Raw genomic sequence first — 22,776 nt, forward strand, 5'->3', positions numbered from 1 at the left:
GCACGTATGGGAATACTGGTGCACTGGCTCTTGCTGGCAGACATACACCTAGGATCTGGTTATAGTAGAGTCAGAAATGAGGAATAACCAAGGATAATTTATAGTTTAAGTAATTCAGAATCTGGAAAAGTGATTGATCTTTCAAGAATTTTGAAACTCATTGCCTTGTAGACTGTTATCTGGATAAAAATATAGAACTAATTTTCATAAGGTATCAGTTCTGCCACCTATATGGTGCTAAAGCATAAGGATCTTTTTTTCATCAGCTAAATTAGGATTTTTTATGTGGTTATTGGAGATTTTGATCTTGAACCTGGCAAGTTAAACTCCTAACTGAATTTCAAGTCTATGTAGACTAGCCACACTGATAGTATATTTTTTTGACTCTGTGTTCAGTTCCTGACTATCAAATGTGGGACTTATGCGTGCCTGTGTGTAAGGGAAACAAATTGTTGAGAACTGCCCTCAAGCTGATTAATTATTGTCTTTTTAATGCCAGGTATCCTGGGAGCCAGGTTCTGTTACATTAGAATCTTTGACTTTAGGTTGCCAAATCCAAGGCTTAGAATTGTACCTGGCACACTGTAAGCATTCAGTAGGTGTTGTTATTGTGTAATACGTGAGAATCTCTGGTGATAGGTTCCCAAACCAGATCTGGCATATGTGAGTTTCCACTTTGTTTCTCCCTTTTAGATGTGGTTCTGCTTTCAACCTCAGGTTTCCTCTTTGCTCAGTTGTAAGTTATTTAGTTTATTTTTCAAGGACTGTGCCTAACGTTTTGTGGATTTTATTCCTCTGTCTTCAGGTTTAAATTTTTGAGCCTTAGTCTTCTTTTAGTGTTTTATTTTCAACTAAATAAACTTCTGACATATTCTTTTATTATGAGGCCTCAAATGGATGGCTAGCAAAATGCCCTTGTTATATCTGGTAGCCCAGATGAAACCCAGGAGAACACCTTTACCTAAAGGGGGAAAAAAGGAAATCTGTAGCCAAGGAAACTCTTAGGTCACTTTCTCATCAGAGAAAACACTAATTTCAGTCTCAGAGACAGTTGAAGAAAGTCCTATTATTTCCAGAATAATTCGGAACCTATAAGACCGTAAGGAAATGAAAAACAATGCTCTCCAATATTTGACAGTGGTTCTTAACGTTTTCTTATTTTTGTGTGTGTGCCCCATCCATTTGAATTATACTCCTCGAATTAATTAAAAACCCTCCCTCAATTGGATGCTGATAGTTAACACGGGAGGCAGCTGGTATCTCCCTATGCAGTTTGTCTCTAGCTTTGTCTACGTGAGGCAAGAATCACCTGAGAAGCATTAAAAACAATACCTCAGACCAGGTCCCTTGGGCTGTGATGGGGTAGGGGCCTTGAAGTTCTAAACCTTATCATGTTATTCTGATATTCACTCAGGTTTGATAGCAGCTAGCTAAGGACGACCAGCAGCGGAAATGTATAGTACAGTGGTCCCCATGTTTTACCTCACATTAGAATCAATCCCAAGAACTTTTTAACATCTTTTGCTCAGGTCACACCCTGTATTAATTACAATATTTGTATGTGGGAGCCAGACACCAGTGTTTTCTAAAGATCCCTGGGTCATTCCCGTGGGCAGCAAAATGTGGGAATCCCTGGTATAGTGATTAAGAACAGAAGATACAGGTTTAAATCCAGCTTCTCTGATAAGTAGGTAAGTTCACTGTACTTCATTTGTAAAATGGAAAATTATTTAGCTACCTTATAGACTTGTCATTAAGATTTCAATGAATTAATAGAGTGCTCAGGATTGTGTTTTATATATTGTATAAATGCAGTGCTTATTTATTATTATCTTAGAGTTGTGAGGATGTGGTATTTTGAACCACCTTTCCACACCACTACCCCCAGAGGCTGGAGTTGGGGACCTAATCATTATCCACTAGCCTAGGTAAAAACTTCAGCACCTGTTTGGTCAGGCCATTCAAGATGGCTGTTCCCTTGCTCTCTGTATTCTCTGCTGACCAGGCCCTGCTTCACTCACATGACTATCCAGTCCTCTTAATTATAGAGCTTAATCAGTTACTGCCTAGTTTCTTGCCCCCTCCTTCAGCTGCTGGTTTTTCTGGTAACTGGTAAACCAACCTGATGGCAGTTCCGCCTGTAAATGGTAGCTCCTTCTTCCCGCAAGTAGCAAAAATGGCTGCCATGTCTTGTCTGCTCTACAGGGTGGGATGTTTTCCAGGTCGCAGGCTTCAGACATGTAAGATTTTTCTATCTGATAAATCATTAGTGTCTGTCATTGTCTCCTGGTCGCTTTCTTTGGTCTCCAGGCTGGGCAACCACAAGGCTTTCAGGCCTGCAAGGTCGGTGCAACAACCCTACATGAAGTTAGGTAACCAGAAAACTGTGTATCTGAACCATACTGCTTAATTTTCAACAGGAATTCCTTAACAGTAGATACTTTTATCGGAGAAGGCAATGGCACCCCACTCCAGTACTCTTGCCTGGGAAATCCCATGGACGGAGGAGCCTGGTAGGCTGCAGTCCATGGGGTCACTAAGAGTCAGACACGACTGAGCGACTTCACTTTCACTTTTCACTTTCATGCATTGGAGAAGGAAATGGCAACCCACTCCAGTGTTCTTGCCTGGAGAATCCCAGGGACGGGGGAGCCTGGTGGGCTGCCGTCTACGGGGTCACACAGAGTCGGACACGACTGACGCGACTTAGCAGCAGCAGCAGATACTTTTATAAAGTTGTGCATAAAGGAGAAAACCTATCTCATTTTTGCAAAAATAATACCTGCTTATTGTAAAGAATTAAAAAAGGTACCAAGAATATCTTTTAAAATCTCCCCCATAAGTAGTTATCATCACTAATGTTGACCTTTATTTTAGATACATTTCTTTGCAGGTGGAAAAAAGGAAGGATAGATAGGCTTTTTATAAAAATTGGGCTGTATTGTAACCAGGTTTTTTTTTCAGTTTTACAATGAATAATGTCCGACTGCTAAAAGTATGCTATCATGATTCCTCATATATTCATAACCTAAATGTAGTTTTAAGTAAAAAGTGTTAAACACAGTTTAGCGTGAATTTAACAGCAGCAACAAAAGTACATTTCAAAGAATTATTGATATGTTTTCTAAATGAGCCCTCATTTTCTAATGAGCAGTTAAGAGATCATGACAGCATCACAGTTTGGAGCGTTTTGGGTTTTTTTTTTAATCTTAATGTTTCAGAGACTCATCTCTACAGAGAACAAACTGGTGATTACCAAAGGGGAGGGGCTGGAGAAATCAGACAAAAGAGGTAAAGGGACTTAAGAGGTACAAGCTTCCAGCTGTAAAATAATTAAGTCATCAGACACGATGTATGCATAAGGAATATAGTCAGTAATATTGTAGCAACTTTGTATGGTGATAGATGGTAGCTGCACTTATTTTGGCTGTCATTTCATGCATCACTGTGTTGTACATCTGAAACTAATATAACATTGAATGTTAATAAATTTCTTAAAATCTTGATGTTTCAGATTTAGGCAGTATACATGACACTCTTATGGCTGGTGTAACTTTCCTCTGCCTTTCCTTTTTGTTTCAGTAACTTTGTCAAAGTTAGTAACACTTATTAATGATATCTGCATACCTCTATTCTCTTTATTTTTAATTAAATACAGTGCTTATCTGGTATATGACCAATCTTTCTGATATATGGCTTAATTGGCTGCCTTTCTTTATGAGTAAATTTTTCAAGAAGGGCATTATTTTTTTAACTTTTTAAAAAAGAAATTATGATTTTTCAGATAAAAAATCCTAGACATATCAAAAAGAGGGTTAATCACTGGAAAATTAGCATGTTTAAAGATAATATGAAAATAGTAGATTTAGAAATAATATTAAAAATCTTCATTTTAGAAATAAAGCAATAACACCAGGTTGTTTAGTTCTGATTTTGATTTTCCAAAGTCTGATACCACAGATGCAAACACCATACAATAATCTAATGTTATTTTAAATTTTTCTGATTTTCATATATTGGCAACTAATTCAATTTAAAAATCAATTGAGCAGATGTAACAAGTGTATCATTTTGTAGCTTCTCTAGTAGATCAAACTTACCCTATATAAATTCTAAATTATTTGCTTTAACCAGAATGTGATCTTTGTGAATAGGTAACATGTTGACAAAGTAAAATACATTTATTTCATCTCTGGAGTCTTTCTTGATTGGGTGCTTTATTTTTAAAATTTAGTGACTTGACCAGGATGTGTCATTTTCTGTATTCGTTTTCCTGATTTATTTTGATCTGTAGATTCCATTTGTTTGTCTCTCTTTTTCTTTTTAAGACAATCTTTAATCATGGAGAAGAATACTATTAATACCCGTGTACCCATCACCCAACCTGAGAAATAAACTAGTACAAATACTATTAAAATCCCCTGGGTATCCATCCCTGGGTGCAAACTCTCTTCACATATGAGGTTTTGTGTTTATCATATCTGTGCATGTGACTTACTACCTACAAAAGTACTTCTATATAGTATTCTTTTGCAATATTAAATTTTATATAGGCAGTAATCAAACTTCAGTTATCCTTCTGCATGTTGGGGTGTTTTTTTTGTTTCTTTGCTTCAAATATTAAAAGATTTCTCCATAATAGTGCACAGAGATCGAGTTCTTTCATTTTACTGGTGAATGGTGTGCCATGGTAGTAATACCCCACAATTTAGATTTAGTTCTTTATTTCAGAGATGCTTTCCCTTTTATTGACAATTATGCCCTGTTACCTATGTCACCCCTGATTCTAGCTGCCACTAACATGAACAGTTTCACATGTACTTCCATTTGCTTACCATCGACAGCACCTCATCCTGTCAAAAAGCCTGCTACCAACACAGCTCAAGTGGAGTGGAGTTAACACTCTCAAGGACCTCCCGCTCAATCACTGAGGGATGGAGGCTCCTGCTCCCTACTTTTGGATAGACACTTTCGGTATATATTGTATACAAAAGTAAGATAGAAATTAAGCCACTATTGCCTGTATCAATGACCTTGGTAGCACTATCTTATATTTACTTTTTCTCTTCTCTCACTCTCCCCAATATATCACTTCTGCCCTCCAGAATCACTTCCCAGATAAACTGCCTGCACGCAGTCCTTTTCCCAGGCCCTGTTTCTGGGGGAGCCACGATATATATCTATGAGTACTTTCTGTTTTTCTTAGGTTTTGTTCATCCATTTCTATGACTGCTGGTAAATGAGACTAAGGTAGGAGCCCTGCTAAATAAGCCTGCTCCATTCTGCTTGAGAATCTTTTGCATCTCTTCTTGATACACTGGAGCGTGGGTGTGTGCTTTGTTTCTCTAGACTACTGCAGCTGTAGAGCCAGTGTACCTCTTCTTCGTGTTCACTTGCTTTTTTGCTGCTGGTTTTTTTTTTTTTTTTTTTTTTAATTTTTAATTGAAGGATGATTGCTTTACAGTATTGGTTTGAGTTCTGCCATACATCAACATTAATTAGCCATAGGTGACATGTGTCCCCTCCCTCTTTAACCTCCCTCCCACCTCCTACTCTTTCCCACCCCTCTAAGTTGTTACAGAGTCCTAGTTTGAGTTCCCTAAGTCCTACAGCAAATTTCCATTGGCTATCTATTTTAGGGACACAAGTTACCCTAAGGTTGAGTTATTTTGTACTCAATTTTATTTACCTTTGTCTGTGCTTTATGTTTTTTAAAATGTATATTCTCTGATTATCTTAGCCCTTTTATGTTCTATTTTCAGTTCTGACTACAGTCTTACTTTGTATTTAATTATTAGTTCTATAATAGAGTCCCTTGGACTGCAAGGAGATCCAACCAGTCCATTCTGAAGGAGATCAGCCCTGGGATTTCTTTGGAAGGAATGATGCTAAAGCTGAAACTCTAGTACTTTGGCCACCTCATTCGAAGGGCTGAGTCACTGAAAAAGACTCTGATGCTGGGAGGGATTGGGGGCAGGAGAAGGGGACGACAGAGGATGAGATGGCTAGATGGCATCACTGACTCAATGGACGTGAGTCTGAGTGAGCTCCGGGAGTTGGTGATGAACAGGGAGGCCTGGGGTGCTGCGATTCATGGGGTCGCAAAGAGTTGGACACGACTGAGGGACTGAACTGAACTGAACTGAATGTTTGATCATCAGACTCCCTTTTTATTTCACTCTGTTTCAGTCGTTTAGTTCTTGTTATTAAGACATCTTGAAACCCTTGTGGAGAATGTCTTTGTATTAAGTTGTATTTTTCTTCTATTTTTCTTCTAGAGTTCTTTGATCTCTTGTGTGCCACATTCCTGTCTTTTTTTTTTCTTTCAGTAGGGACCCCTTCTCTCCTTATCGAGCTCTCTTTCAGTTTGTCTGTTTTTCATGCCTGTTCTTTTTCATCTTACTAGTGCTTGACACCTCTGCCCAGACTTATATTTGATTCCACAGTGTGTGGGCAACTTCCTTACTCTCCATATCAGCATTATTCTTGGCTCAGCTTAGTTTTGTGGTTACAAAATATACACTCTGCAGCTTTTCGCTCCTCTTCTGTCTCTCCAGGAGGCTGTGGTGGCCTGTACACATTACTCCTGAAGTCTGACTTGGCATATTTTTGCTGCTAGTTCTGACATTTTTCCATCTTCCTATAAAAATTTCTCCTATGACTCTTCCTGCCCATGCAACACAATATCAGGATTTACTCCCTGTGATTGGGGAGTATATTGTTTTTCCATTGTGGAGGCCCTCGGATTCTAGCCCTAGAATCTTCACTTATGCTGGAAAGTGCTCTAAATCACTTCTGTTTTACCCGTTCCTGCCTGCAGTTCTGTAGCATCTATCAGTCACAGATGGTTGGGGGTTGGGGGAGGGGAAGAATTCAGTGTTTTCTCTCCAGATTTGGTGTATTAATGAGATTGTTAATTCAGTTTAGGAGCCTTGCCAAACAGGGCTGCTCCATTTCTTCTCAGAATCTGCTGTATCTTTCCTTGGTTTCCATTCTTGAAGTTTATAACTTTGAGCCATGCCTATCATGTGTATTTGCTGATGGAGAACCAACCAACCTCTAACCTTCCCTCCTTTCTCCTCTTCTTTCTTCCTTCCTTTTCATTTTAATTTGTTAATGGGTAGGAAATGGGAGATGATTAAAGAAGACTTCTTTCTACTACTTAATCCCCAAGTCTGTCTTTTGGGTTTTAATTGTGGGAAAATACACATAGTGGGCAAATACACATAGTTGGATGGCGTCACTGACTCCACGGACATGAGTTTGAGCAAACTCCGGGATAGTGAAGGACAGGAAAGCATAGTGTGCTGCAGTTCATTGGGGTCGCAGAGTCGGACATGACTGAGCAACTGAACAACAACACATAACCAAATTCACCATGTTTTTAATAGTGTTTTGTTATTGAAGTACAGTTGATTTACAGTGTTTAAACATTATAAACATTTAAACAATGTAAACGTTTACAGTGTTTAATTTCTGCTGTACATCAAAGTAAATCAGTTACACATATAAATACATTCTCTTATGTTTTCATGATGGTTTATCATAGGATACTGACTATGTCAATTGTTCTTTATGTTATACAGTAAGATATTATTTATCCATTCCGTATATAATAGCTTACGTCTACTAACTCCAGCCTCCCACTCCACCTCTCCTCCACAAGTCTGTTCTGTTTGTCCATGAGTCTCTTTCTGTCTTGTAGATAAGTTTATTTGTATCATATTTTTAGATTCCACATATTTGTTGTTCCTTCGCCCAGTTGTATCCGACTCTTTGCAACCCCATGGACTGCAGCACGCCAGGTTTCCCTGTCCTTCACCATTTCCTGGAGATTACACATATAAGTAATATGTTATTTGTATTTCTCTTTGGCTTACTTCACTTATTATGATAAATTCTGGTTGCACCCATGTTGCTGCAGATGGCTTTATGCTTTTTATGGCTGAGTAGTATTCCATTGTGTGAGTTTCAGTTTTACTCAGGGACCTTACAGATGACTGTAGCCTGGAAGACTGCCACTTCACAGCGCTGAGTGAATTGCTCTAAAGAGGTAGGAAGAGAAGCCAGTTGACTCATGGTTGTTGGCTAGGGAATGCATACAGTCAAGCTTACATCTCAGTAAGAGATTACAGCTAATCACAAGGAACAAATGTTTCAGTTAATTATTTCAGTGCTTCTTCAGATATGGGAAGATTCAAGAATCTGGACTTAAAATTCTTGCTTAGATGTACATAGATCTTTCTAAGGGGCCTGATTTTCCAAAGCACAGAGTGCCTCATTCTGTTTTTTGTCGGGTGTATTATTGGTCAGCAACTTCAGTGGCTAATGACTTAATTTGTGTATTACTGCATGGTGAGTGACAGTCTTTTATTTTTCAGCAGAGTTTAGATATATTTAAAATAGGCAAAAATATAATAGAAGAATAGGCAGAAGATCTTATTGCTATGGGTAAGTTTGAAAGACATGGCCAAAATAAAACCCTTTAAAGGAAGAAGCAAATAATATTTATTACATGCTTGTTATGTGACACAATTTTGTTAGTCCTCACAAGAGCCCTGCTACTGCTAAGTCACTTCAGGCCTGTCCGACTCTGCAACCCCATAGACGGCAGCCCACCAGGCTCCCCGGTCCCTGGGATTCTCCAGGCAACAACACTGGAGTGGGTTGCCATTTCCTTCTCCAATGAATGAAAGTGAAAAGTGAAGTCGCTGAGTCGTGTCTGACTCTTAGCAACTCCATGGACTGCAGCCCACCAGTCTCCTCCACCCATGGGATTTTCCAGGCAAGAGTACTGGAGTGGGGTGCCACTGCCTTCTCCCCACAAGAGCCCTAGTTTATTATTAATAGATTTGTTATCCCTGCTTTTCAGATAGGAAAACTTAAGCTCATTGATGTAAAATGACTTTCTCAAGGACTCATAGATAGTAAAAGTGGACCCTTTATTATTGATGTAGCTGTACTGGCAGGAACATTTTTGCAATATAAACATGAAGTATTACAGTCTTTATTTGGTAAATGCTTTGGAACTATTTATCCACTTCTGGGCAGGTGTCTTAAGGAAAAAACCCTTTTTTGTAAAGTATATAGTAATTCAGTTGCTAAAGGCTAGAATTTAAAAATAAAGACTGCACTCTGAGATTTAAACTTTAAAAGAATAAGCATATGCTAGATCAAAGTAGAAATACAGAGTATCCTAAACATAAATGATAGCTTCAGGTCTGCAAGTTTCAACCATTTTTAGGTTTATGAAATTTACCAATTTCTTTTGATATTAGGATAGATATTATTACTCATAATGGGTGTAGTGGCTTTAGTTTTATTCCTCTCCTTTTGAACACTTACAAACACCTCTGAAGAGGATTAAGATTGCTGCTTAATCTCTTCCAACGTTCTTTTTTTATTCACCCCGTTGCTCTTACCAGCTATGACTTGATCATTGCAGAGGCTGCATAAAGATTGAGGAATTAGGGGAGAAAGGTGAAGACAGTTTTAAATTCATTATGACTGTACTGCTGTTTCACTGTTTTGTTTTCATGCATTTCTCTTTGAAAGGATATAGATATGACATAGAGATTAAAAATGTAGGTTCTGCTTATAGGATAGCTTGTGTTCACATCTCTGCTTTTCTGCTTAAGCAAATTACATAAATTCTCTGAACTTCAGTTTCATCACTCATGAAGTGAAGTCTACAATAGTGATCCATGGGATTGTTTGGGAGAAAACCTAGGCATGTAAGAAATCTCTGTCATTTGAGAATCATTCAATAAGTAGGAATGTCTCCTCCAACAAACTTTGAGTTTCTGATGAGGGCAGTAGTTCACTGTGACTGTGTTACAGTCAGTAAGTGAGCTTTTCAAAAAGGCAAGGGAGGAAACTTGGTATAGCCCAGGGGTCAGGTTCCTCTCTCCCCCCCACATTATTTGTTTGCTTGTTTAAGTAGCATGAAATTTTTGTCTTTTATTCACTGCTGTATCCACAACTCCTAAAACAGTGTCTAGCACAAAAAGACTTTATGAATGAATAAAAGGAAATTATCTTTGGTCCTCAGTAGTTTATCCCTACTCTTTGAAGAAAAGCTTTTTAAATTTGCAAATATGAAATTTCTTCCTTTTTAGTAAACAGTTCTGTTTGCCAATATATGGTCAAACCCTCTTCTCATCCTCAGCTCCTGGCAACCACTGATCTAATCTTCAATCTTAGGGTTTTGGGCTTTCCAGAATGTCTAATAAGTTGAATCATACATTATACAGTCTTTGGAGTCCGGCGCTTGTCACGAAACAAAGTACATTTGAAGCTCATTTGTGTTGTGGTTCAGCATTTTTTTTTTTTTAATTGTTGAGTAGCATTCTATTAATCTGGAACAAATATATTAACAATCTTGCTCTGTTTTCTTTTTTTTTGATTTCTAGCTTTCCAGAGTGTTGGATCTTCCACCAGAAAACTTGATCAAGTCAATATCTGCAGTTCCGATTTCCAGAAAAGAGTTAAGTATAATATATTTGTAATGATCTAGAATGTGATTGATTTTTGTCAGTTAACCAAAAAATGCAGTTACTCTCCAGTTTACAAAATAGTCCTTGAAATTATCCTTTAATACATGATTTCATGTGTTATTCCCATGGCTTTAAATAATAAAAATTCTGTACTTTAATTCTGTACTTTAATCTCTGACATGGCAGATTATATTAATATTCTCATGTCGTTTTGATGTTAGTATAATAACTATATGGCCGTCTTTGAGAAATTTGGAAGGAGATTTGATTTAATTCTGTAACAGCAAATAAAAGAACTATGATTCTAGTTAGAAAATCAGAGTTTTTGAAGAGATCTTAGAGATTAAACACCTATCTAATGCCTGAATACTATTGTGCCATGTTTACTGCTAGATTTTTCGTGGGTTTTTTTGTTTGTTTGTTTCAGTTTTTTTGCTTGTTTCTATTTGAGGACCCCCCAGTGATAGAGAACTACTGGTTAGGGCTACATATGATCTATATAGTTGCTACTTGGATTCAGAGAGAGCTGTTTTGTGAGTTTGGTCATTCTCATTGATACTTGTTTACCAGTTGACTAGAAAATTTCAATATTTGAATAAAATACCTCTCAGTTAATTAATACTGGCAAGAAATTAGCTACATAGTAGCCTTAATGCTTTAAGCTTAAATTATCATTATACTGTTAGCATATAATGATACCATTATTACTATAACATCAAGTCCTTAAATATTTTGTCCCCTTAACTTTGTTAGGATTTTAAGACAAAGTAGAATGAATGTTCTTTTTCCCAGCATAGGACAAATGGGTAAGTAGAAAAGAAAAGAGAAAGGCTACATATGGTCTTGTAAAAGAGCATCTTTAAAATAGCCTGTTACAACTTCATCTGTAATGAGTTCCAAGAATAGAGGAAACCACTGACCAAAAGATGGGCCTTGTATGTAAACTGATACAATGTTGCAAACAGTTACCTACTTTATGAATCTGTAAAGGGCATTTTGCATAACAATGGAGATGTCTCAGTTTTTATGTTTCAAAGACCTTTAGTAAAGTGAACTGTCTTGACCCATCTTTTGTTTCTTTTTTTTTTAATGAGGCAACATATATATTTCACGAGGACAATATTCTGTATACATTATAGCATGCTATGTCACCACCAAAAATTTAGTGTTCCATCTGTCATCATACAGCTGATCCCCTTTACCCATTTAATTCTCCCCACTACCCCTTCCCCTCTAGTAACTGGAACTCTGTATCTGCATGTTTGATTTGATTTGTTCACTTATTTTTTGTTCTTTATACTCCACATGTGGGCAAAATCATATGATATTTTTCTTTCTTGGTCGGACTTACTTCATTTAGCATAATATCCTCAAGGTCCATCCACATTGTCCCAAATGGCAAGATCTCGTCTTTTTCTATGGCTGAGTAGCATTCCATTGTTCGTGTGTGTGTGTGTATACATCGTCTATATCAATTCATTTATGGGCACTAGTTTGTTTTATACCTTAGCTGTTATAAATAATGCTGCAATAAACATATGGGTGCTTATATCTTTTCAAATTAGTGTTTTCATATTCTTTGGGTAAATACCCAGAAGTTGCTGGATTATATGGTAGTTCTAGTCTTTTTGAGCAATCTCCATAGTGGCTGCACCAATCTACATTCCCACCAACAGTGTATGAGTGTTCCTTTATCTCCACATTCTTGTCAACACTTGTTATTTCTCACTTTTTTGACAGTACCTATTCTGATGAGAGGTGATACCTTCATTTTGATTTACATTTTCCTAGTGAATAGTGAAGCTGGACATCTTTTCACTTGCCTGTTGTCTTGGCCCCTCTTTTGAATAAGATTTTCTATACCTGCTTTGAGATCCTTTGGGCAGTTCCACTTTAGCAGTCTGAAATACTAAGACTTTGTTTCATAGAAAATAAATAATGAGGAGGGCCTCAATTTCTCTAGTCTACCAGTTGAAAATTCTGCATATTGAAATTGTTTAAAATAAAGGAATTGCTACTGCTTTGTCTTCATAACCCCAGTTATCCTTTAGAGTACTGAAACAAAGCCTAAGTGTTCTGTATTTCTAATTTGATTCTAAAGTGCTATAACATGCCAGGAAAATTAAGAAATACTATTTTTGTTAATGTGATTTATTTAATGTGATATGAATCTATTTGTTCAGGTATCTAATTCTCTGAATTATATAGTTGACCCTTGAACAGCCTGGGTTTGAACTGCATGGGTGCAGCTATGTGTGGATTTTTTTTAGCTAGCATGAATTGCGGTACGTCGTGATCCATGGTTGGTTGAAGTCAATTGACTACAGAGGCCCAGTGGGTACAAGGGCTAGTGTTGGCCCATTGGTGGCAGAGCCAGGTCCTGGAGTCTGTAGCTGCAAGACCCCCCTAGTGGTCCCAGTGTGTCAGCCCACTGGTAGGTGGTACTGGGTCTAATGTAACCTGAGGGTCCAGGAGTAGTGCCAGCAATGAGGGGGTGGGTCCTGGGCCCTCTGGTGGGCAGGACCAAGTCTCAGAGAAGCTTGGGACTCTGGAGGTCCTGAGATGCCTGACCTTCAGCTGGGTGGGGCTGTGTCCCTGCCTAGAGATGTACTTGGCCTGATATGTCCCATTATTGATGCTTACAAGCTGGTCAGCAGGGCTAGGTCCTGAGGTGGCTGGCTGTTTGGCCAGGGGACCCCAGGGCCTGGTACAGGCCAGCAGATGGGTAGGGCTGGGTCACAAGACAACTGGCTACAGAGCCCCAGGGATCCTGAGACTAGTGTTCCCTCTCTGTTAGGGAGCTAAGTCCTAGGGTGGCTAGCTGCAGGGCCCGCAGTCCCAGAGCCAGTGTTAGCCTGCTCATGAACAGGGCCATGGCCTTGAATAGTCCTGAGGCTGGTGATGGCCTCCTGGAGGGCAGGGTCAAAGTGACCCAAGGCTGGTGATCACCCACTGGTGAGTGTGGCCATGTCCTGACCCGGCTGGCTGAGGTGCCCAGGGTATCCTGGAGGTGGTGTCAGCCTTATGTTGAGTAAGGCTGTGTCCTAGTGGGCTGGCCCACTGGTGGGCTGAGCCATATTTTTTGCTGCAGGGCCCAGGAGTCCCAGGGCTGATGCCCACCCCAGTGAGGAAGGAGGATCCCTATGACCACTTGTGGCAGCCTGGGGATCCCTTGGCTATTGTCAGCCCATTGTTGGGTGGGGCCATGTACCTGCCCTGGAATGCCCCCGAACTTATAAGGACTGGCTGGTACCTGAAGCTGGGACCCAACACTAACAAGCTCGAAGGAGAATTTCAAAATGGTATTTACTAGCACCAGTATCCTCATGAATGAGCTCCCTAAATTGACTGCTATCAGTATCTCTGTCCCAAGTGTGCTGCCATACTTAGTCACTCAGTTGTGTCCAACTCTTTTGTGACCCCATGGACTGTAGCCCACCACGCTCCTCTGTCCTTGGAATTCTCACAGCATGAATTCTGGAGTGGGTAGCCATTTCCTTTTCCAGGGGATCTTCCCAACCTAGAGATCGTAATGGATCTCCTGCATTGCAGGCAGATTCTTTACTGTCTGAGCTGCCAAGTTTTTAATCTAGTCATCCAGTGACTTCAGTGGATAGTTGCTCTGTTAAATAGTTGCAGTTTTTGTGTACATGCAGAAGGAAGTTAGCTCAGGGTCTTTTTATTCCGCCACCTTTGTCACTGCTCAAGGCTCAGGAAAATTCTTAGTGGTTATTATTGACTAGATTCCTTAATGTGATCAGAAGTTATACAATTTTTTAGACATGTGCCTGGATTTCAAGAATGATAAGGAATTTATTTGTGCTCCTGTTTTGTGTTGAAGTGAAAGTCGCTCAGTCGTGTCCACCTCTTTGCGACCCCATGGACTATACAGTCCATGGAATTCTCCAGGCTGGAATACTGGAGTGGGTAGTCATTCCCTTCTCCAAGGGATCTTCCCAACCCAGGGATCGAACCCAGGTCTCCCACATTGCAAGCGGATTCTTTACCAGCTGACCCACCAGGAAAGCCCAAGAGCAGGTGAAGGGGCTAGAAATGGGCTAGACAGACAGTGATTCAGCCCACCTATTCTGCCCAGAGAGTCTCATTCTCTACTTCGTTATTAAACATTCAGTGTCGGTAATTATGTGGATGTTTGTAGATTATTTTTATACCTTGAAAAATTTCAAACTATAGAAAATTTATAGAGAATAATGTAATGAACACTCACGCTCACTTTCTAACATGTTAGGTCTTAATTTTTTCCAAATTTTGTTTTCTACAAATCAAACATTATTTACTGTTGAAGCCACCTGTATACCATCCTTCCTTAGAGATAACTGCTGTTTGAAGGAAATGATTGTTTTCACTGATCGGTTGCCTCGTTTCTTTCTTGGTTTCTTTGTTTTTGCATTGTTTCATCACCAACCCAGGGAAAAGAATGGCAGTGTCTGTCTCTTTAAAGAACTACTGAGTGTTAAGAGTAATACTTTTCTCATGTTAAAATTCAGATTTCACCAGTTTTTAAAAATTTTGCTTTGGTCATCTGAAGGTCAATGAAGAGGCTTGAAAGAAGGAAGTATTTGAAATAGTGGAGGAAGATTTGTAAAAGAGGTCAAGAGACTTGAGCTTTTTTCTGACTCTGTTCAGTTGCAGTAGACTTTTAGGGGAGACAGTGAACTTGCCAGACATCATTTTTCACATTTGTCAAATAAGGTGGTTACTGTGTGTCTCTTACAGAGATACCATAAGGCTACAGCTGGGTGATGGAAGAGGAAGAATTTTATAAGATAAAGTACTCCATCAGTACATAGTGATGATATTTCTAATTGCCTTGCTTTATATTTTGAAAGTGTAACTTCTTCTGATAAGATTATGTCAGTGTAGAGAACTCAAAGTGATTAGTCTTTTTGTTGTTGTTTTTACTCTGGTAACGTTTTTAAGGTAACAGTCTTTTCCTGTTTCACATCTGTCTTTAGAGAGGTAGCTGACTTCCAGCTTTCTGTGGATTCTCTATTGGAAAACAACAATGACCATTCAAGACCAGATATTCAAATTCAAGCCATGAGACTGGCAGAGAAGGTACTTTGGCACTGTTATCTCTTTTGACATTATAATAAACATGTTAAATTAAAAAATATTCTGCAGGCTATGTCAGCCATAATAATGGATTTAATAGTATTTTTGTTCAAGACACCTTGGAAAGTATAATTTAAATTTATTTTAGCTGCATACTGTAAGGTTAGGATGGTTTTTGAAATTAGTTATGAAACACTCCTCTTGAGCTGACCGTATTCAGTTTTTTGATTAACTACTTACAGGAAGACTATTAATTAAATTTACAGATTGAAGCTGGATGGAGTTCTGAATTCAGGAGAACAAGTTTGATAAATTAGAACAGTGGGCTGCAGTTTTAAAAATGAGTTTCTGAGAAGATGAACATTAAAATATGAGAAGAAATGATTAGATGTAAATAGAACCATGATTTCAGAGAAGAAGTGGTTAGATAATTTAACAATCCTCTTTCATTTCTAATTTCTCTGATGGGCTCAGTATCTAAGAGAGCAGTTGAAAGGACTGTGGAGAATGACCACATCTAAATTGTTAGTGTTTAATACCTTCAGAAAGAAAAAGGAAGGTTTGGGACAAAGTTGTTTTGTTTTTGTTTTAAATAGGATTACTACATGTGACACTGAGGAAGGCATGGGCACACTGAAGAGTCCAAACAATAAAAGTCACTTTGACAGGAAAAATGTTTAAAGAATGAGTATGATAAAGAGGCTCTGGTAGCTAAGTAAATGTGTATTTGACCACAGAAATCACCCCAGGTTTTTTTTCTTTTTTTGCCACACTGCACACGGGACCTTAGTTCCCCAACTAGGGGTTGAACCCATAGTCTCTCAACCCAGATTTTTATCAGGAAGCATACTAGGAATAAAATTCTCCTAACTACAATATTTATTTCCTCCTCCTCCTGTGAGTTCTCAAAAATGAAAGCTGGTGGCTCCTCAGTAACAGCAGGTATCTCTTTAAATAAACTTCATGAGTCTCCCGGCTGCTTTGAACATCTGGTTGGTTAAAAATGTAAAGCGTGTTCATTAAAGACCAAATATTTAAACTTTTCTACATATTTTATGGGGGTGCAAGTTGTTTTAGCTGAGGTCCTAACAGAGTATCATGTTCTATCACTCTTGTGAAAGGTGAGTAAAATAAAGAGTTCATTGCATGTTACAGTACATAAGGTGGGGGTAAAGTGATGGCTCCCTTTTTCCCACATTAGAGAATTTGAAGTGAGAGAATGGGAAAGAGGAGAGAGAGTCTCTGAATAGTAGCATTCCAGCCGGGAAAGAAGAAAACATGTGAACCCAAATATAATGACAGAGCTAAGCCCAAGTCCAGACACATGACTATGAGGAAGGACACATCTGCTGTCCCATAGGATTAGAACTGCAAAACTCATTAGGCCTGTTTTATAACATTCCTGTTTTACTTTATATCTTTTCAGCTAAAATGTGACACAGTGGTGAGTGAAATCAGCACTGGTCAAGGGACTGTAAATTTCAAAATCAACAGAGAACTGTTAACAAAGGTAAGAACGGGTTACGGTACAGCTGTTGCACCTTCTCTCGCTGCCTCTGCTTCAGCTACAATGTTTTCCCTCCGGTTCTTAACCTTATCCTGCCTCCTCTTGCCTCAGAACTTTTGCACATTCTGATCCCACTGCCTGGAAATCACCCCAAGTTCCGCTTATCCTGCACATCTTGATTTTCCCTAGCAGTGCCTTTCTGACCCCTTCATTCATACATGCTCTTAACACTGTATATGCCTCCTTGACAAAACTTAACTGTAGTTGCTATTTTACATTGTTCTTATTTGGTGAATGCCTTTTGCCTTTTAAACTCTAATTTCCATTAGGGCTTATAGCATCTGTTTTTCTCACATATCCGGTTCCTAGCACAGCACCAGGCATGCAGTAAGTGCGAGATAACCATTTTTAAATGAATCATTGGACTCCATATTGAATACAGGAAAGCAGTACATTGAAAGTACATTGTACAAAGTACAAAGTAGTACATTGAATACACTGAAAGCAGTAGCTGGTTGCCACTCTTTAGTAGCCTGTTATCTATTGGAAGCATAAGATGTATATGAGAAAAACCATAAGACTCTTTTTCTTTTAATAAAACAATATGAATTTTCTTAAAGTGATTGGTACAGTAAGCATAAGAAAGATCAGAGATGGCGAAATAAGATGACCTGAAGGAGTTGGGGAAACCTCCTAGAGGAATTGGGTCTCTGTTGAGTGAGTGTGGAGGACAGGTAATCCTAGATAAGCAGTGGTGTGAGACCCTTTGAGTTTTATCTCAGTTGAACTTTACAATTTCTCATAATGTATTGTTTGGTCTATTATTTAAAAAAAAAAAAAACGTGATTGTTGGATAGGTGAGATTTTGTATATACTATGGTCTTTAATTGCAAATAAGGATAAAACCAAAACTTCTAATATAGTTTCTTACCAAGGTTATGTAGTTTACAGATATTTACCCATCAGCCCTATAATTCTTCTGAAAGAGTTGGTGTTTCATGCTTGTCTTTAGATCCTTGAACTTTTTTCTTTTATCTTTTTTTCCACTGTTATTTCAGGATTAAACTTGTTAAACCAAAATCTGTCACAGGAACAAGGAAGAAAGTTGTTATGAGCTTGTTAAAAAGTGTCTTTATCTTGTTGGGCTCTTGATAACATTTCATGTTAACTTAGCAAACCAGTGAGTCTAATGTCCCATTTTGAAATAAATGACTCTTTCTTCCCAGTTGCTGTTTCAATGTTTGTAGAAGGAGAAAAGCAGCTCACCAGTGTGCCTTCCAAATTTTAGACCCCTTGATAGATGCCAGTATTTTACTTTTTTTGTTTTCCCTGAGATGGGACAATGTGCTGTGGTAGATCAAATTTGCCTTTATAGCCAGCTTAGCTGAAGGAGATGTGGTTTATGTTTCGAGGCAAGGCATATATTTTGTTAATAATTTAAAATTTCAATGGTCGTGAGCTTTCATGCTTTATTACAATTATGAGGTTTTTCTGTGGTATAAGGATGCTCACTGGCTCACTTATTAAAAATATTTGCAAATCCTTCTCAGTTGACAATGCAGGGAAAGAGTGAGAGCTTTGAGGTCCAGCTGCTCTTCCTCACATGGAAACCCTCTCTTCTTTGTAACAACTTTGTGGATCTGGAAAATAAAGTGATTTTCATTAAAGGGCAAGCAGATTGCTTACAGCAGCCCTGCTCAGTGTTACAGTAAAGATACATCCTAGAGCAGTACCCATAGTTTGAGAAAGGAATATTAAGCATTTTACCTGTATTATAAGTTATGATTTAATAGTAATTCTTATCTGCTCAAAGCCTAATTTCTTCTACACTTGGCTCCATTATTTTTGGGCCTTAAACAATATTCATTTGTGAGTCTCAAGTTTCCAGATCACATTAAAAAGAAAATTCAACCCTCTCAGGACCATTATAAAACTTCTTTTTTCCACTTTGAAGTTATCAAGATTAACATGTAGCCAATGATCTATGTCTAAAACTTAATCATCAAGCAGAGAATTATGAGTTTGTCATTGCTTACACATGTACAAATTTAGCGTTGTATAAAATGTGTCTTTCATGCATTGCAGTTGAGTTATTAATACTGGCAGAATTGGGATGATTAAATGTTAGCTTAGATTTGGATCACTAATAGCAGTTTATACTGTCTTCATATAAATCATCCTCAAAGGTAGGAGGCTAAAATGTGAAATTAAAAGTAGTGCAAACTGCCAAATCTTTGGGACTAGATAATACATTTTTCAGTGCTAGAAGAACTTATCTCCATGAAGAACTATCACTTTGGTACCAAACTTGTTCCTTGGGCTTCCCTGATAGCTAAATTGGTAAAGAATATGCCTGCAATGCAGGAGACCCAGGTTCAATTCCTTAGTTGGGAAGATCTGTTAGAGAAGGGATAGGCTACCTACTCCCGTATTCTTGGGCTTCCCTTGTGGCTCAGCTGGTAAAAGAATCTGCCTGCAGTGCGGGACACCTGGGTTTGATCCCTGGGTTGGGAAGATCCCCTGGAGAAGGGGAAGGTTACCCACTCCAGTATTCTGGCCTAGAGGATTCCATGGACTATATAGCCCATAGAGTCACAGAGAGTCAGACATGACTGAGAAACTTTCACTTTTCACAGATGACTTTCAGAAGGAACTATAGCTTCAATTAATAGTTAATTTGGTGTACAGGGAGGAAAAACAGAAAACGAGTTTAACCACATAGGGAAAAAGCAAACAAAATCCTATTTGGGTTTTTTTGGTGTGCCTTAGAAATACACAATAACCTCATTTTTTAATTTCACATACATGCAGTTTTATTTGCAAAATTCAATTGTGCATGCTTTTCCAAAACTTAAGGAAAAGAAAAAAAAAAGACTGACTTCAGTGGCTCTAACTTTGCTCATTATTTCACTAATTGAGTTTGTCAGTAGGCAGTGGTTACATTCAAGTCATGTGTAGTGTCAGTTGAACACAGGGAAAGAATGAATGATTAAGCACGTTTCAGCTACTGACTAAGGAACTGACTTGTTAATCAAGCAGTGGTAGCTTCATTTTCTGTGGTATAAGGATGCTCACTGGCTAAAAATACCAACCAATAAAGAATTCAATAAAATGGCAAAATTCATCCACAGAAAATGGAGTGATGGTAGGTAAACAGAAGGTACCAGCCAATTGGAATAGTCATTAATTGGCGGCGGCGGCGGTGGCTGCTGCTGCTAAGTCGCTTCAGTCATGTCCGACTCTGTGTGACCCCATAGACGGCAGCCCACCAGGCTCCCCCATTCCTGGGATTCTCCAGGCAAGAATACTGGAGTGGGTGGCTAAAGCATTCCAAAATGTGAAACTTTTGAAAGATTTAATTTCTGATAAGTTCTTTATGTACCTGCATTTATATTACCAAGTATATCTTACCTTTAAACTTAAATATTGGTGAATAGATGGCCCCTAACTTATTTCTCTTTTGTAATATCAGGTAACTTTACTAGCTCTCTGACATTCTTCTTTGTGCCCACTAATTCAATAAACTCCTTGCTTATTATTTGCCAGGGACTATATTACTGAAATATAGAGACAAAATGGCATGTGTCCTGGCCTCAAGGAAAGAAAAGCATAAAAAAATCACAAGGTAATGTGTAATGGCTAGACACTGGGATGAATCATATAATGAAGGCGTGTATAAGATGCAACCCCAGTGGAAAGAAAGAAGCACATAAATCTTTTCTTTTTTTCCTTTACTCCCTCAAAGTAAATCCATCTTGAGGAGGCAAATGATAACCTTGAATTAGAATGAAAATAAAGAATATACTTGGGAGATACAAGGGCAGGCATTCCAGGAAGAGGGGACAGTTGGGCCAGGGTACAAATAAAAATATGGCATTGTTTGGAAGTCAGAAGGTAATTGAGTATGATTTGTGCATTGGATGGCATGGGGAGGATATGAAATTACACAGTGGGAAGGGCCTTACATGCTCTGCATAACAGTTTCAGCTTTTTCCTGTTTCGTTATTTCCATGGTATGTTATGTGTACCAAAGGTGGTACCTGTTATGATTTTTTGGTATTATGCTAATGACATTTATTTCATTTTAATCATTATATATTATCTGTTATTATAAAACACTTCTAACTTGTGATTTTTATCAGTATTACAGTGTGCCTTTCAACAAATCAATTTCCTCAAAAAAGTAAAAATGATATGCATTTAAAAATCAAACCAGAAACTGGTAAAATCACTTAAATGGTAAGAAATCATTGAAACCTTTAAACAGAAAGTAAATCATGTCTGACTCTTTTGTGACCCCATGGCCTTTAGCCCACCAGGCTCCTCTGTCCATGGGATTCCCAGGCAAGAATACTGGAGTTGATTGCCATTTCCTTCTCCAGAGGCTCTTTCCAACCCAGAGATTGAACCTGTGTCTCCCTTATTGGCAGTGGGATTCTCTATCACTGAGCCACTAGGAAAGCCCATAGACTTGATTAAATATGTATATTATGTAAGATGGTGTTACTTTTCTGTTTTAGTTTTTGCTGACAGATGTAGTGTAGCTGACAGATGATGAGGGCCTAAACCAGAGGAGAAAACTAGAGTGATATGTAGGAGACAGCTTGGTGATTAACAGATGATTGATTCTGGAAGTTGAGGGGAAAAAGCAGATCTTAGGAACTCCCAGGTCTCTGACTTGGTTAGCTGGAGGGTTCAGAGTGAAGTTTGTGGAAATGAAGAATGTAAAAGGAAGAGTATGTTCTGTTTGAAGTGCCTGAGAGAGTTGCTCAATCCTGAGTTGTGTAGATCAGTCTGTAGCACAAGATTCTGGGTAGGTAAGTGGTGAAGTCTTAGGACTTGACACCTAGGAGAAGTGTAAGTAAGGAGCTAGAAGTGAGAAAAGAGTGCAGCGAGGGACTCAGGGTGGGCATTGAAAGAGGGATCTGCAAAGGAAAGCAAAAGTCAGTAGAATGATGTCACTGCAACCAAGGAAGGAAGGCTTGTTTCAAGGAGGAGGGAGTCGTCATCCACCAAAATGATACTTAAAAGTGGTTACCCCTGGGGAAGGCAGAAAGGGACGAGGATTAGAGCAGACTTTAGCCCTATCTTAATTTGTTTAATTTTTTTTAATTTTACAAAAAATGCATTGATTAATAAACACAACTTAAGTATTCAGCTGGGTTGACATTTAAAATACTGATTTTGAGAGCACCTTCAGTGAAGTAGTAGAGAAAAAACTACTTAGCAGGTGGGTTCAGTTGTCAGTGAATGCTTTGAAAGTGATGCACACAAGATAGTCTTAAAGTTTTTTTTTGTTTGTTTGTTTATGCCAGAGAAATCAATTATTCAAGAGTCATTTGTTAAAAGAGAATTCTAACTAACTGCTACTACCTTTTTTGGAGTCTGCCATCCCTTACATAAAAAGAGATAGAAGGTGAAAAGGATGGATAAGCCTTAACCTCTGAATGATCCAAGTATGAATTACCTATAACGTTTACTGCCCTACTTGCAATCTTCTTGTGACCCATATTCTTGGAATAACAAACATTGAATGAGTCCCTCGTGTACAATAGACAATACTGTATTTAATGTCTATATAATCCTTTCTCTATGTGGCTTAATGCACAGTGTCAGTGAAGGATTTTCTCTATGTCTGAACCTAGTTCTTGCATCAGTTAAATAGGAAATGTTGCCCATTTTAAGATTGTAAGGCTT

General features: G+C 38.4%; 1 protein-coding gene across 2 annotated transcripts in view; it reads left to right on the forward strand.

The window, feature by feature from the left end:
* RARS2 (arginyl-tRNA synthetase 2, mitochondrial) overlaps positions 1-22,776 on the forward strand; it is a 72,788-nt gene that overhangs the window by 7,745 nt on the left and 42,267 nt on the right. The window contains exons 2-5 of one of the 2 annotated variants that reach the window (XM_040238827.1): positions 5,207-5,250; positions 10,413-10,486; positions 15,473-15,575; positions 16,999-17,082. In XM_040238827.1, coding sequence (XP_040094761.1) covers positions 15,558-15,575; positions 16,999-17,082 — 102 coding nt within the window. In that variant the 5' untranslated portion in view covers positions 5,207-5,250; positions 10,413-10,486; positions 15,473-15,557. The remainder of the gene's footprint in view (positions 1-5,206; positions 5,251-10,412; positions 10,487-15,472; positions 15,576-16,998; positions 17,083-22,776) is intronic. The other variant, XM_040238826.1, reaches the window with a different exon arrangement.

Source organism: Oryx dammah, unplaced genomic scaffold (assembly GCF_014754425.2).
Source record: "Oryx dammah isolate SB20612 unplaced genomic scaffold, SCBI_Odam_1.1 HiC_scaffold_4, whole genome shotgun sequence".
Classification (NCBI taxonomy): Eukaryota; Metazoa; Chordata; class Mammalia; order Artiodactyla; family Bovidae; genus Oryx; species Oryx dammah.